At 55.2% G+C, this 16,050-nt stretch overlaps 1 protein-coding gene across 2 annotated transcripts in view; it reads right to left on the bottom strand.

Moving 5' to 3' along the window:
• LOC101937453 (cullin-9-like) overlaps positions 1 to 16,050 on the bottom strand; it is a 37,040-nt gene that overhangs the window by 18,474 nt on the left and 2,516 nt on the right. For both annotated transcript variants that reach the window (XR_010600000.1, XM_065589878.1), the window contains exons 2-8: positions 9,396 to 10,002; positions 7,144 to 7,298; positions 6,154 to 6,672; positions 5,767 to 5,902; positions 2,522 to 2,706; positions 514 to 880; positions 120 to 312 (exon numbers count right to left, since the gene is read on the bottom strand). Coding sequence is in view for 1 of the 2 variants with exons in the window: in XM_065589878.1 (XP_065445950.1) it covers positions 120 to 312; positions 514 to 880; positions 2,522 to 2,706; positions 5,767 to 5,902; positions 6,154 to 6,672; positions 7,144 to 7,298; positions 9,396 to 10,002 (2,162 nt within the window). In the remaining variant the exon portion in view is untranslated. The remainder of the gene's footprint in view (positions 1 to 119; positions 313 to 513; positions 881 to 2,521; positions 2,707 to 5,766; positions 5,903 to 6,153; positions 6,673 to 7,143; positions 7,299 to 9,395; positions 10,003 to 16,050) is intronic.

Below are 16,050 nucleotides of genomic sequence, written 5' to 3'. Positions count from 1 at the left end.
GAGACAGACACCGGCCACCAGCCGGCCCCTGCAGACAGGAGCAGCTGGTTTTCCTGCCCCTTCTCTCCAGGGAGGCACTGCCCTGCCACCTCCAGGCCTGGGCCCGCCAAAGAACTGACCTGATGGTGAGCCCGCCCTCGGGTTTGATGACCTGCCGCTCTCGCCCGGCCTCCTCCTCCAGGGTCTTGATAATGAACCTGAGCCCGGCTAGCTGCAGCCCCACCTCGGAGCTGGACCTCTGGATCAGTTCCACCACCTCTGCAATCCTCTCCAACGAGCTCTTCTTCCCCGACCCCTTCACGCTGCACAACACTGGCCAGGACCAAAACACCCGTCAACCCCAGGCTGCCCCACGAGCCCTCCGGCCAGCCCCTCCCCGCGGCGCTTCCCCTCCCCGAGCCAATCGCTGGGTCTCCCCTGCCCAGACCCCCCTTGGCCAGCAGGGACCCTCTTTAGCTAGAGCCCAGCACCCAGCCATGGCGACATGCAGCTCCCTCCCCGGCCGGCACGTACCCTTGGCTTTCTCCTCCGCCATCTCCGGGCAGGGCAGCCCCTCCGCTCGCAGCAGCTCGCTGAACAGCTGGCAGTCAGATTTCTCTGGGGGGGCCGGGGCGGGGGCAGGCACTCTGGCGGTGGGAGGGTCTTTCTTTGGTTTCTTGGACACCAGGGATTCGGCGGACTCCGAGGGGGCTGCGTCCAGCCCCGGGCCGCCCGGCTGCGCCCCCCCTGGGCGGAGGAAGTACTTGCTGTAGACATGGGAGCTGTGCAGGTCACTCAGGGTGCAGCCCTCGCACTGCTTGCTCAGCTCCCGCAGCACTTTCTGGGCCAGCTCCACCGGTACCGACAGCTGGATCAGGGCTTCTTCATCCAGCTCCGACAGCTGGAAATGCAGGGCCTGGGTTAATCCTCAGCGGCACGACGCCCCCGGGCCGGCCAGAACCGACCCCTCGCCGGGACGCCCCCGGGCCGGCCAGAACCGACCCCTCGCCGGGACGCCCCCGGGCCGGCCAGAACCGACCCCTCGCCGGGACGCCCCCGGGCCGGCCAGAACCGACCCCTCGCCGGGACGCCCCCGGGCCGGCCAGAACCGACCCCTCGCCGGGACGCCCCCGGGCCGGCCAGAACCGACCCCTCGCCGGGACGTCCCCGGGCCGGCCAGAACCGACCCCTCGCCGGGACGTCCCCGGGCCGGCCAGAACCGACCCCTTGCCGGGACGTCCCCGGGCCGGCCAGAACCAAACTGAAACTGGGCTAGTCCAACCAGGATATCCCCAGGGCAGCCAGAACCGACCTGACACCGGGTTAGTCCAACCACGATATCCCCAAGCCAGCCAGAACCGACCTCACACCAGGCTAGTGTGAGGGGGAGGGATAGCTCAGTGGTTTGAGCATTGGCCTGCTAAACCCAGGGTTGTGAGTTCAAGCCTTGAGGGGGCCATTTAGGGAACTAAGGTTAAAAAAAACAAAAAACAAACAAACAAAAACAAACTGTCTGGGGATTTGTCCTGCTTTGAGCAGAGGATTGGACTAGATGACCTCCTGAGGTCCCTTCCAACCCTGACATTCTATGATAGTCCAACCGGGATATCCCCAGGCCAGCCCAATTCTCGTCCTACAATCAATGTCCCAGTGGCTGCTGACAGCACCTCCCCATGCCTGTGACCTGCCATCTGGAGTCTGTTGGACACAGTTTCGCAAAGAGCTGGTCTCTTCTTTCCTTCTCCTCCCTCTGTTCCATCTGCAGTCCTTGGTCCCCCACTTACTCGCCTGGTTCAGTCTGCTCCGCTCTTCCCAAGGCTCCCCTGTTCCACTCCATCCTCTGCCTCCGCCCACAGCTCCATCTCATTCCCAGTACGTCAGCCCCAATGACCTGCTCCTCAGTTCCCCTCTCTTCTGGTCACACTCCTACACCATGCCTGTCCCCGGGTCTACGAAAGCCTCCCAGAACAAGGGAGCTGAAGGAGGAGCTGGACAGGGTACACTAGCCGTCCAGAACCCGGGACAGGCCAGAGAGTGACCAGGTTAGGAGTTCTCAGGGCTCCAGGCCAGGGAGGCAGATGTAACAGCTGAGTCCATCACCGCCAGAACCCAGCTCGGAGCACGGGTCTGGGAATGGATGAGCAGCCCATCGGTGGGACTGCAGAGGGGCTACTCCTCACAAACAACACCGCTAACCTCAGGGCAAGTCTGTGTGTTCGCTGCCTGCTTAAAGGCACAGAAAGAGAGACGCCAGCAGAGACTTTCTTTACCAGAGTAGAAGGAGAGTTTGGGAAGCAAATCCAAACTGCTGCTGTGAATTCAGGGCCTGAGAAGGGGACAGTGGGGTACCCAGCAGCACTGAGGGGCTGCTGGCAGGAAGCCCTGGGACAAATAGGGCTTTCCTCTCCAGCCTGCTCCCCCGGGAATAAACTGCACGTGTAGCTCTTGGAAGACACGCTCTGTGACATGGGTACCTTGCAGCAGCGGAAGGAAAGCTGGGTCTAGCTGCCGTCTGATCTCCCCCGGTCCCCTCTCCCTTTACCTCCTGGTGCTGCCGGATGAGCTGGGCAACCTCCTGCTGCTCATGCGGGTCTAGCTTCTTCACGAAGAAGAGCAGCTCCCACCACTCGGCCCGGCTCAGGGCCTCCGAGTCCTCGCTCGGCCGCTCCGTCAGGTAGGGCAGGGAGTACAGCCCCCCAAGGGGCTTGCAGTAAAACGTCTGGGTCACTGCATGGGGGCACAGCAAGGCAGAGACAAACCCTGAGCGCCTCAGCAGGACAGTTACCCTGCTGCAGGACCATCTGAGCCAGGAGGGGACAGCCGGCCTGGGCCAGTCAGGCAGCCCAGGACGTTTGGCCCTATAGGCTGGAAGCATGAGGTAGCGAACTCTCGTTCCGAGGATAAGGTAGTAATCAAAAGGTAAGGGAGGTGTCATTTGATTCACAGAAGTCAGCAGAATCATCATTTCAAATAAAGAAATAAGATATATGGAGATATACCTATCTCCTAGAACTGGAAGGGACCCCGAAAGGTCATTGAGTCCAGCCCCCTGCTTTCACTAGCAGGACCAAATACTGATTTTTGCCCCAGATCCCTAAGTGGCCCCCTCAAGGATTGAACTCCCAACCCTGGGTTTAGCAGGCCAGTGCTCAAACCACTGAGCTATCCCTCTGCAGGGAGGAGGTGGGAAGGGGGACTCTGTGTCCCGCCAGCTCCCAGCTCCACGTCCTCTGGTTGGTGGGAATTTTGACAAGAGTGTGTCATCAGAAATGGGTCTCGTTGGGGACCATTTGAAGCTCTTTCCCCCACAGACACAATGGTACCAAACATGGCAAACCTAGAGCAATTATGTAGATGTACAGTCTGACGAAGTGGGTATTCACCCACGAAAGCTTATGCTCCAATACGTCTGTTAGTCTGTAAGGTGCCCCAGGACTCTTTGTCGCTTTTTAGTCGAGAAAATGTTTCAAAATCATTTTTTGTTAATTAGACTTTAACACAGGAATGCACGGCTTACTTACAAAAAAAAAAAAAGAAGACATGGATCTCGGCTAATCCTAGAGAAATTAGCCTTGACACGTAGGACTGAAAACATTTCTTCCTCAAAGTCATCCCTGGTCTCTGCTAGACGTGTCACTGACACCGCACTCACACCTCCGGCCAAGGCAGGCTGTTGGCCAAACACTGTAAGGTGGCGAACATGCAGTCTGTGAACGTGAGCATTTGTTTACCTAAGGGACTGATTCGGGAGCACAGGTTATTTCACCCAGAACGGGGGTGATCAGTCCATCCTCGGAGATCCAGACATTCCCAATAAGGGAGGGTAGTTCTGAACGCATTCTGCTGTTCCAGAGCCCTTCCACTGCTTGATAACTGGCCCTCTTGATAGCAGGTATAAATGCACCTTGCGGCGGTGGCCGTTCTCTGTTTGTTTGCTTCTTGGAAAACACCCACCGAAGTCACGCAGCAAGTATTGTCCTGCTGGACTTTAAATGGTTCACTCAGTGTTTATGACCTCATCAGTAACCGTCTCAGCCATTCCAAGCACCTTCAGAGCGACACGAGAGTCTTCGCCAGCTGAATCAAATGCCTCCCTGGAAGATAATCTGGTCTTTGCAGCCAATCTTCCAGTAGTGTCACACTTCCCAGTCCTTCCTTCTCACTTCCCAGTCCCTTACTTTTATTCTCCTGTTCTTCTTTTATTCTCTCACCTCTCCTCACCACCTACCCCAGCTCTGGTTCATCCGCGAATTCAGCATCTCGCTTCTTCTCCTTTCGACCACCTTCTCCAACAGCTTTTTCCATCTGCCCCCTCCGGGCGGATTGCGCGTCCTCGCCCCAGCTCCCACTGGCCGTCTCTCTCCAGAGGCCAGCGTTCTGTGCTGCTGTCTCACGGCTGCAGCTGGTGCTAGGACAGGGTCAGGGTTACTACCGAAAGTGTCACCGAGAGTTCTGTTTAAGCAGCTCCTCAAAGATGCAGCTACTCTTCGGTACTCTGTCTCCCCACTGATGCCTAAAAACCAAGACCAAATGAAAACCCAGGATTTTGAAATAAGCTGATCTGGGATTGTAATCAATTCCGTTATGTGAGGTATGGCACGGAACTACGCGTATACTGTTCGCAGATGGATTCCAGAGATTGCTGGTTGGACGCTCACGTCTTAACCAGTCCCTTATTAAAACTTTCGGCATAACAAGCAGAGCTGCTAATAATACCACTGAGCTGCTCCTTTTCTGCCGAGGACGGCAAACTCCCCTGAAGCTCTCCTTCCGCTCCCAGTCATTTGGAACATTAACGAAGGAAATCCGACCTGCGTTCTGAGCACTGACTGATGACACAAAACGGCCAGTTCCGGGCCACACTAACTTTGCGAGGCGGCACGTCGACACGCCCGCGTTCAAGTGTAACTAAAAGCCGGCGATTTTTAAATGTTCTCGACTATACACTACACCATTGTTCTAGGTTGGTCATGTTTGAGCCCACTGTGTTGGAGGGGAAGGGCTTTCGAGAGATCCCCAACTCGACCCATTTCCGATGACACCATGTTATCAGAATTTCCACCGACTGGAGGACCTGGAGCTGGGAGCCGGGGGGCAGCGAGCCTCTCCCCACCCCACACCACAGAGGGTGACATAATTGAAATGAGGATTCTGTCGATTTTTACAAATCAAACGACATCTCCCTGGCCTTCCTACCGTTCACCTGCCCACAGAATTACCCCTGCGCCCAGACAGCTAGATAGGTTTGTCTCCCGGCAGCGGAGTGTGTGTGCGGCCCCCTCCCAGCCATATCTCCCTCTTCATTCGGGGTGCGGGAGAAAAGGAGCGGTGCGCACTCCCTGGGCAGAGAGGGAAGGAAGACTTGCTGGGAGGGGATCCCACTGAAATGGGGGATGGGTGCAGAACCTTAATTCGCTTCCTCATGTGACCTGCTCCCCAAACAGGACTCTTTCAGGCTGCCAGCACAAATGCATGTCTCCAGAGAGGTGTCCACACGGCCCCAGCACCAGGCACCTCCCCGGGGTTTTGGAGTGTCATCACTGCACCCTGTGGGGCAAGGGAGTGCCTCCCTCTCTAGACATGGGAACCGGGGCACAGAAGACACGCACTTGCCCAAGGTCACTCACCAGGCCTGTGGCAGGGTCAGATGGCCTGAGCTCCCCTCTTCCCAGGAATAGCTTGAGGTTCAGGTGAGGCCAGGCCCTGCCAGCCCCAGCCCAGCCCAGCATGGGCAGAGCAGGGCAGAGCCCAGCAGGCCCCCGCCATCACACAGCAGCAAGCACTCACCAGTGGTCAATTTCAGGTTCTCCGTCAGGCTGGACACCTTTTCCTGGACTTCCCGCTCCGCCTGGCCAGACGAACTGACAATCTCCACCATGTGCCAGTGCACCCAGTAGGTGCGGCCCAGCGCCTGCCAATAAACCTGGGGGGAGCCCCACAAACCGATTACCGAGGGCAGCTTGCCCACAACCCAGGAGGAGCAGCCTGGCCCACAGAACCCCTCAAGCCAGCAGGGAAGCCCAAGGCCTCCGCCAGCCCCAGCGGCGCTCTCCAAACCCACACAGGAACAGGACGCAGCCAGGCACCAGGGAGCTGCAGGCCAAGAGGCTCCCCCAGACACCGGGCAAGTGCCCGGCAGCCCTGGCCCAGCCCCCACGCTGCCAGCAGGCGTACCTGGACGGGAGGCGTGCCATCGTTGCTCTGGCGGAACTCGCCCTCGTCCCCAGCGCTGACCTGCTCGTAGTCCTCCAGCATGCGCACCCGCATGCCCCGCACCAAGTTCCCCTGCACGTACTCCACATAGCTGCTGCGGCTCGGGAAGGCAGAGCGCGTCTTGAAGGCACTGGCTTCTTTCTGGGGTGGGCAGGAGGCCACCTGGACGGCGGCGCAGGCGGGAGCCTTGGGCTGGAAGATGGAGCGGACGACCCGCGGCTGCCCCTCCTGCAGGGACAGCAGCTCCATCCTCTGGCTGCGGTCCCAGCCCATCACCCGCACCAGCTCGGAGATGAGATTGGCCATGGCCATGCTGAACTCGAACTCCCGCTGCATGCGGCTCCTCTCCCCGACGTGAGCGCAGGGCACGGCGCAGTCCTGCCGCTCCCCGCCCAGCTCCGTGCTGCTGTTGAGCTTGTCCACGAGAGAGGTGACGCACAGATAGCGCTTCACCAGCGAGAACAGCAGCTTCCCGGGGATCTGCAACAGACACGGCGTCAGAGCCACGGTACGAGAGCTCCCCTCCCACCCCCCTGCCTGCCCACCTGTCCTGGAGCATTGCTACCCACCCCCAACAGGCCCCCACCAGCCTGCCCACCCTGTGCCATCCCTCCCCTCCCCTCCCCTCCCCCATTCCTAACAGGCCTCTGAGCCAACCCTCCCCACAACCTCCCCCCGTCCTCCCCACCCTGAGCCAACCCTCCCCTCCCCCATCCCTAACAGGCCTCTGAGCCAACCCTCCCCACAACCTCCCCCTGTCCTGCCCACCCTGAGCCAACCCTCCCCCATCCTCGCCACCCTGAGCCAACCTTCCCCTCCCCAATAGGTCTCTGAGCTCTCTCCTGTCACCACACCGTCCATCTCCATACCAGACAGGCCTCCAAGCCCCCCGCCCAGTGAAGCCCCCTGCTCCTGTGCCCCTCCCCCCGAGCTAGCCAGCCCTGCGGGTACCTGGGGCAGGTGGATCCCCTCGAAGGACATGCAGTGCTCTTCGGAGGACGTGGTCTCCGCAAACAGCTCCAGGAGGGTGTAGCGACTGTCGAAGTCCATGTGCTGCTCAATGCCGTCCTGCTGGCTCAGGGACAGGAGAACGTAGGCCCGACTCCCTGCAGCAGCGACACACACCAGCTGAGTGCTTTCCCTCCCACCTGCCCCTCAGGAGCGTCTCAATCTTCCCAGCACTTGCACCCTGGCCTCTCTCCATTTCTCCCAACGTCCCTCAGGAGCGTCTCAACCTTCCCAGCACCTGCGCCCTGGCCTCTCTCCATTTCTCCCAACGTCCCTCAGGAGCGTCTCAATCTTCCCAGCACCTGAGCCCTGCCCCCTCTCCATTTCTCCCAGCGCCCCTCAGGAGCATCTCAATCTTCCCAGCACCTGCGCCCTGCCCTCTCTCCATTTCTCCCAGCGTCCCTCAGGAGCATCTCAATCTTCCCAGCACCCGTGCTCTGGCCTCTCTCCATTTCTCCCGGCGTCCCTCAGGAGCGTCTCAATCTTCCCAGCACCCGCGCCCTGGCCTCTCTCCATTTCTCCCAGCGCCCCGGCGGAAGCTCCTGGAGAGGAAACCAAGGGCTGGGATCCCAGAGACGTTTCTCAGATGCACCCAACCTGCGGGGTCTCTGGCTCGACCCATATTCCACTGTCTCAAAACCCAGTGCTGCTCATACTGCCCAGGGGAGGAGAGCAGGGCAGCTCCTGGGGAGACAATAGCCCAAGTCTGCAGTGTGGCCCCCTCAGAACGGGGGCTCGTGTACAAAGCCAAGGAGGCGCCTCTGTACACATGGGCAGGGCCAAACACCAGCTGCCATCCCCTTCCCAGTGCACCTGAAGACACCCCTGTTCCATTCCAGCTAGAGGTTGGCCTGAGCTGGGCTGTCCAGGTGAGTGAGATGCTGGCAGACCACATGCCAGCTCATGCCAAGGCCCCAGCCTCACTGAACACTGACAAATACGGAGCTGGAAACCGGTCTGGCTCACCTGCAGGTTAGCCTTGGGAAGATAAATATTAGAGTTGTAATGATGGGTGTGATGCCTAGACCTTCTGAATCCGGTAGGATGCTGCTTGTATTGATTTCACTTGCAATCTCTGTAACCTGTGGTGTGATGTTGTATCGAGCGTTTGCATTGCAAACCTCTGTACTTATGTAACTCATTGAACAGGAAAGGAAGCATTCATTCAGGGAAAGTGCTTGCCCTGCACCCGAGGGGACCCCCTGATGGCAGATGAGGCAGTGTGGACCATCCAAGGACAGAGACCTTGTTGACTGCGTGCCTCGCTCCCTCCAGGAAGGGGAGACCTGTGCACGAACTCATCCCATCAGCTTGGATTCCGGGGCAAGGAGGGGAGATAAAAATCCCTGAGATCTTCTTGCTGCCTGGACTCAGAGGGGCAAAGATTCCTAAACACGAGCAAGAGACGCCCATGCCGCTTGGCCTGGGTTGGCCCTAAAGGACACACACAGCTACTTGTTATAGAACCTGACAGTACCTTCTTAAATCTAAGACTAACTCAGTTGTGCACGTTTCCTATTTTAACCTTCAAAATAACCCTAATTTCTCTTCTTAGTTAATAAATCTTTAGTTCGTTTATTACAGGATTGGCTCGAGGCATTGTCTTGGGTTTGAAATCTGAGGTACAACTGACCTGGGTAAGTGACTGGTCCTTTGGGACTGGGAGTGACCTGAATATTGTTGTGATTTTCAGTGTAAAGTGACTATCACTCAGTCCAGTTTGCCGGTGATAGACTGGAGTGCCGAAGGGGACTGTCTGTGACTCCATGGTGAGGCGTTCACACTCGTTTCTAATTACAGAACATACCGCTGGTCTGGGGCGTCTGCCCTGCTTTCTGACCATGCCCTGAGGCTGGCACGCCCGGTTGTGAGCCGCTCCAGACAGCGAGCACAGCTCTGTACGGTACCAGCTGGTACCATCAGCCTGCAGGCTCCCTAGGAAGGGGCATCTGGGCAGAGCCACCCATACAGCAGCAGTGGGGCAGCATGCACAGCGCCTGGTTGGAGCAGGGGTGGCTCAGGCAGCAGAAGCCAGTCCCATACACAAAGGGACTTGATCCCAGTCCCGAGTCCCTTAGCTGTTTGGAAAGGGCCCTACATAAACTTCTTCCCCTTCCCAGAGAGCTCCAGGATCCCCCCAGTACAGCTGGGCCTGGCCCAGCCCTTCTCTGGGGCTCCTGGCCAGGAGATCTCACCTGCGTCATGTGAAGCCAGGGCCCTCAGCATCTTGCCGGCGCTGCGACGGATTTGCTTCTCCTCATTACACAGCATCTTCATCAGCAGGTCCAGGGCCCCGGTCTCCTTGAAGACGCCCGTCAGCGAGCCAATGCTGGCGTACGCGCTCAGCACGTGGATGGTGTTGAGGATGGAGGACTCCGGGCCCGTGGGCCCGGCCATCTGCCGGCTAGCCCGCTGCACCAGGTTCCTGACGTCAGCCTTCATCTCCAGCAGCGAGGCCTCGTCCAGCGTGACGTCCGGAGGGAACGTGCTGGGCGCCTTCTCCTCCTTCACCCGCTGCCCCTCGGGCTTCCTCTTGCCCAGCAGCGTCGGGCAGTTGGCATACACCTCCTCTGCCGACATCCACATCAGGATGTTCTCCGCTTTGCTCTCCGCTGAAGAGGCATTGGTGCTGCTCCCTGGGCCCTCCTCCAAGCTGAGGATGCTCCAGCGAATCAGGTACTCGGTGTGGCCATCGTGGCCCCGGCGCTGCCGGATCAGCTCCTCGGGGTGGGCCTGCAGCGTGGGCCCCAGGTGCACGAGCAGGTTTCCATTCCTCCTCTCGCCCACCATGACGGGGAATGTCTGGGCAGAGAGAGAGAGGCAGGAGCAGGTTATGATCCACCTAGGAACCCCGGTCGAGAGCTCGGGGAGAGAGCGCTCCAGGGAAGAACCTCTGGGACCCAGCTGGTAGGAGAGGGGACTAGAGATAGAGAGCTCTGCATGTCAGGCCTCCTGGCATTCTGTGCCCCAGATCGGAGCTCTGTGGGCAACATCCCCGTCAGGAGATGAGCGAGAGCGCCACATGCAAACCTAAATCTCCTATGAACCTGGGGCCCAGCCCTGGGTTACTGGGGGAGTCAGAGGGTGCCAGATCCCTGGCAAAGCCATCCCGGCAGATGGAAAGCCCAGTTAGCCCATCCCACAGGAAGCAGCACAGTCAAATGGACAGGGCACTCGACTGAAACTCAGGAGACCGGGTTCTGCTCCCAGCCCTGCCATTGATCTGCTGTCACCGTAGGCAAGTCATCACCTCTGCATTACTGCCCAAGCGTACCATGGCTCCCAGACCCGGGGAGAGGGATAGCTCAGTGGTTTGAGCATTGGCTTGCTAAACCCAGGGTTGTGAGTTCAATCCTTGAGGGGGCCGTTTGGGGATTGAGTTTGGGGATTGGTCCTGCTTTGAGCAGGGGGTTGGACTAGATGACCTCCTGAGGTCCCTTCCAACCCTGATATTCTATGACCACCTCTGCTGAAACCTCACCCTCCCATGGAGGAAAGCACAACTACATCACGCTCATGTTCACAGCCTCCTCTGCTCCCAGCATCGGTTCAGAACCAGCCTTCTGTGTGTAATTCCCTCCAGCCCTCTGTTGAGATGAGTTCCTGTCTGCATCCTGTAAAACTTGCCCATACTGGTATTGCCCTGGCCTCTTCTTTTGTCATTCAGTGTTGCACGCATTCTAAAATAATATGCATTTCCTCACCTTTTGGGGGCGAAGCCAGACTCTGAGGCACCTGCTCCCCTACTTGGTGTAAACTTTGCTTGTGCCAATCAGAAACGAACACAAACAGGTTTTGGGCCCCATCCCCTAGGACACTTCTATGATGTCATAGTTGGTACTTTATGGGCTGCCTGCCATGTGCAGGCAGGGAGAGGAGAAAGAAAAACGAATCCTGTGTATCCTGTGTACACCCGTAACCGAGCCTGATCACCTCGAAGCCTCTCTCTCAGCTCACGTGTTTCAAACAGAGTGTCTACGTTTGCCGGTCATTATGCATTGGTTTGTATTTGTAAGTATCAGTTATTACTAAATGCTGCATCTTTGTTTATAAATATTGTTAGTGGATATTTTAGTCATTGTGTGTTTTAAGTTTCATTAACTCTATTAGCTAATCAAATGCTGCTCCCTTACCCCTTGTAATTATCCCCAATAAAACTTTAAATTGATTCATTTTAGTTGTGTGTGTGTGTGTCTGCAGTTTGCATCGTGACCCATACTCTCCTTGCATCCCTTACCAATATAGTCTATTGCCACGTGCAGCCTGGTAAATAACAGGCCTGCATTTTCTTTCGCCCCTGCGTGCCCGTGGCAATCCACACCCTCCTCGCAGCCAGACTCACAGACCTCAGCTCCCTGTAGTCCCCTCCTCCCTCATCTCACACCAATGTCTTCTGCCTCTCCCACTGTTGCAAGAAAGTTAAGCAGGGCATACACGTCTGCAGGATTGAGGCCAAATATTCGTTGGGTTATACAGGCTAGAGGCAGGGTTGGTTCACAGTTGGCTGGGGTGGGCCAGGGCTCTGATTTCCAGAGACCTCCGTAACATTTCCCGCTTCAACCCTGGGGCGGCGGAGGGACCACAGAGCTCCCAGCCTCAGACCCTGGAGCTCTGAGCCGTTGCAGGCAGCAGGGGGTGCTGGATCCCCCTCCCTCTCCATTTTGTCAGTTATTCTTAGTAAAAAAAAATCACAAATAGGTCACAGGCTTCTGTGAATTTTTGTTTTTTCCCCCGTGACCTGTCTGTGACTTTTACTAAAAATAACCATGACAAAATCTTAGTCTTACCTATGAGGGTCAGGAAGCAACATAAAACTGGCCATCTGGATCAGACCAATGGTCCATCTAGGTCAGGATCCTGTCACTGACAGTGGTCAGTACTAGCGGTTCAGTAGGAGTGTACAAAACCAGACAATTCTGGAGAGATCCACCCATCTTCCCATCCCTGCTTCTGGCAGTCAGAAGCTCAAGGTCACGCCTAGCAAGGAGTCACATCCGTGACCATCTTGGCTAATGGCCTACCCTCCATGAACTTATCGAGTTCTTTTTTTAACTCAGTTATACTTTTGCCAATCACAACCTCCCATGGCAATGAGTTCCACAAGTTAATCGTGCATCGTGTGAAATAGTATTTCCTCTTGTTTGTATTACACTTGCTCCCTGTTCATTTCATCATGTGACCCCTGGTTTTTGTATTGTGGGAAAGAGTCAATCATGCTTCTCTAGTCACTTTTTCCACACCATTCGTGATTTATAGACTATCACATTCCCTTTTAATTGACTCTTTTCTAAACTGACCAGCCCTAATCTTTTTAGTCTCTCCTTGTACGGAAGCATTTCCATATCCTTGATCATCTCTGTTGTCCTTCCCTGAACGTTTTCCAGTTCTATCATAGCCTTTTTGAGAGGGGGCAACCAGAATTGGACACAGTATTCAAGGTAGGGGCACACCATGGATTTATATAGTGGCACTGTGATATTTTCTATCCCTTTTCTAATAGTTCCTAATGCTCCGTTAGCCTTTTTGACCGCTGCTGTGCATTAAGCCGTAGCTTTTAGAGAACGAGCCATGACGACTCCAAGTTCTCTTTGAGTGGTAACAGCTCATTTAGACCCATCACTTTATAGCTATAGTAGGGACTCTGTTTTCCAATGTGCATCACTTTGCACTTATCAATGGTGAATTTCATCTGCCATTTCGTTGCCCAGTCACCCAGTTTTGCGAGATTCTCCCTGCGAGGCCCTGTCTACATGACACAGTTTTGTCGACAGAACAGTGGAGGTGCACATATTGCAATGCTCCTCCCGCCAATGTAAATCCCCTGCTACGCTGACAAAATAAAACCACCTCAGCGAACAACACAGAGCCTTCTATGACCTAGCTGGAGCGACGCAGTATCAGTGTAGACACTGCACTTGCTTATGTCGTCCTAATTGGCCTCTAGGAGGTGTCACAATGCCCAGCATGACCGCTCTGGTCAGCACTTTGAACTCCACTGCCTTGAAGGTACACAGGCATGATCTCCTCCCTCATTTAAAGGGCCGGGAATTTTTGAAATTCCTCTTCCTGTTTGCTCGGCATGGACTGTTCACTCAGCACCTTCCCAGCTGACCATGCCGGCTTTCCGCAACAGACGCACTGCTGCATGGAGTACACCGGAGCTGTTGGATCTGCTGGGTCTGTGGGGAGAGAAGGCTGTGCCATCGCAACTTTGCTCAAGCTGTAGGAACTTTGATATCTACAGGCAGATTGCTTGTGGCATGCAGGAGAAGGGACATGCAGCAATGCTGTGCTAAGATCAAGTTGCTGAGGCAGGCGTACCAGAAGGCAAGGGAGGCCAACCGTCACTCTGGTGCAGCGCCAAAGACATGCTGCTCTACAAGGAGCTGCATGCCATCCTTGGTGGCAATTCCACTGCCATGAGCCCTGTGGCTGCTTTGGGGGGACTGGAGGCAACAGCCAGTGGAGTCAACCCTGAGGAGTAAGTGGTGGATGAGGAAGTGGAGTTGGAGGAGGATGTGGGACGTGTGACAGGGTCATCTGGTGCCGTGGCAAGCTAGGGCCTGTTTTTGACTCCAGAGAGATCTCGCCAGTCCCAGCACTCCGGCTCTGGCGTGTATGATGCAGGAGAGGCAAGCTCTGGTAAGCACGCATTTTGCTTTGATACTGCACAATGATAGGAGACTGAGGTCTCATTTACTTTGTTATATGGTAGAAGAGGGATAAGGGAGATAAATTAACAACAGAGCCTATGCAGCTACGCAGTGGGGAAGTCTGTTAATGTACACTGGGATGTCCCGGGAATCCTCCAGAGAGATCTCTAGGAACCTTTTGTGTAGGTACTCTGTAATCCTCTGCCAAAGATTCCTTGGGAGAGCTGCCTTGTTTCTCCCCCCGCTGTAGGAAACTTTGCTGCACCAGTCAGCGATTATTTCAGCAAGGACCAAAGCAGCCCACAGGTGAGCAGCATATGGAGCTGATCTGAAGCCACACGCATGCAGGAGATGCTCCCTTGCATCCTGGGTTACCATTAGGAGTGAGCTATCGGGTTTGATTACCCCAGCCTGTGGAAAAGGGTGCCAATATTCAGAATACTCCCCCTAGGTATGTGTAGTGACCCTCTGTCAGATAAGGAGGCGAACCAGGAAGAGTAGGGAGGATAGGTTTAGAGAAGTGCTGCAGTCAACAGACAGCACATAGGGAAACTAGAGCATGGAGGGAGACAGTTAATGAAAACTCAGGCTGTAAAGCCTGGAAAGGAGACAGGGGCAGGAGCGGATAATACATGGACAGGAGTGGATGATCAAGCTACTGGAGGGTCAGACAGAGTCCCTCATAGCACTGCAGTCTGAGCACATCCATGCACGACTCCCCCTGCAGCCAGTACAGAACTTGTTCCATGCCCTGCCCAAACTCCCCCAACACATTCCTCGCATGTTCCCATTCCATCGCAGTACCCCTGGCAATCCACCCCTAGAAACTGCTTTCATGATGGAAGCTGGAGTTACACATAGCTGTGAGAGCCTGAACCGAGAGAATGTTCCTCACGGTCATGTCCCGTTTGCAAAAAAAGAAAAAAAAAGTGTTTTATCATTTAATTGAAGTGTAGTCTTTGAACAAAATGAGTCTTTTTTGTGTCCTGCCCAAGGTAATTGCTGCTAAAATTCAGAACTCCATCAGGAGTCTGTCTCAGCTGGACTTGCTGAATGGGGCTCAGTGTGAAAAGCAGGGGTGCTCCAGGTCCAATCTAAGGAGCCGGTGAAGCTGCATGGCTTACCCTGGAGGAAGAGCGAGACCCCTAGGGATCTGACACACTGAACGGGTCCCTCCTAGAGACCGTTCCAAAGCTGGGGCCACAGCACCAATCCTGTGGACCTGTGTCACCTTCTCAAAGGCTTTCTGAATAGCCAAGAACACTACGTCAACCAGATCACCCTTATCCACATGCTTGTTGACACCCTCAAAGAATTCTAATAGATTGGGAGGCATGACTTTCCTTTACAAAAGCTGTGTTGACTAAGTCTTATTCATCTATGTGCCTCATAATTATGTTCTTTACTATAATTTGCCTGGTACTGAACTTAGGCTCACCCGCCTGTAATTGCCAGGATCGCCTCTAGAGCCCTTTTTGAAAATTGGTATTACATTAGCTACCTTCCAGTCATGTGGTAAAATGCTTGTTTCAGGGACAGGTTATGTACTACAGCTACTAGTTTTACAATTTCACATTTGAGTTCCTTCAGAACTCTCAGCTGAATATCATCTGGTCCTGGTCATAGAATCATAGAATATCAGGGTTGGAAGGGACCTCAGGAAGTCATCTAGTCCAACCCCCTGCTCAAAGCAGGACCAATTCCCAACTAAATCATCCCAGACAGGGCTTTGTCAAGCCTGACCTTAAAAACCTCTAAGGAAGGAGATTCCACCACCTCCCTGGGTAACCCATTCCAGTGCTTCACCACCCTCCTAGTGAAAAAGTTTTTCCTAATATCCAACCTAAACCTCCCCCACTGCAACTTGAGACCATTGCTCCTTGTTCTGTCATCTGGTACCACTGAGAACAGTTGAGCGCCATCCTCTTTGGAACCCACTTTCAGGTAGTTGAAAGCAGCTATCAAATCCCCCCTCATTCTTCTCTTCTGCAGACTAAACAATCCCAGTGACTTATTACAGTTTAATTTATCAATTTGTTCTAAAACTTCTTCTTCTGACACATCAGTGTGGGACAGTGGTTCACATTTGCCACCCAAAAAGAATAGCTCTGATGTGGGTATCTCCCCCCACCTCCTCTGCAGTGAAGACTGACGCAAAGAATTCATTTAGCTTCTCTGCAATGGCCTCGTTTTCCTT

The sequence above is a fragment of the Chrysemys picta genome, chromosome 3 (assembly GCF_011386835.1).
Source record: "Chrysemys picta bellii isolate R12L10 chromosome 3, ASM1138683v2, whole genome shotgun sequence".
NCBI classification, from domain to species: domain Eukaryota; kingdom Metazoa; phylum Chordata; order Testudines; family Emydidae; genus Chrysemys; species Chrysemys picta.
The sequence above is the reverse complement of the archived record's forward strand: the minus strand, read 5'-3'. Positions and strand labels throughout refer to the sequence as shown.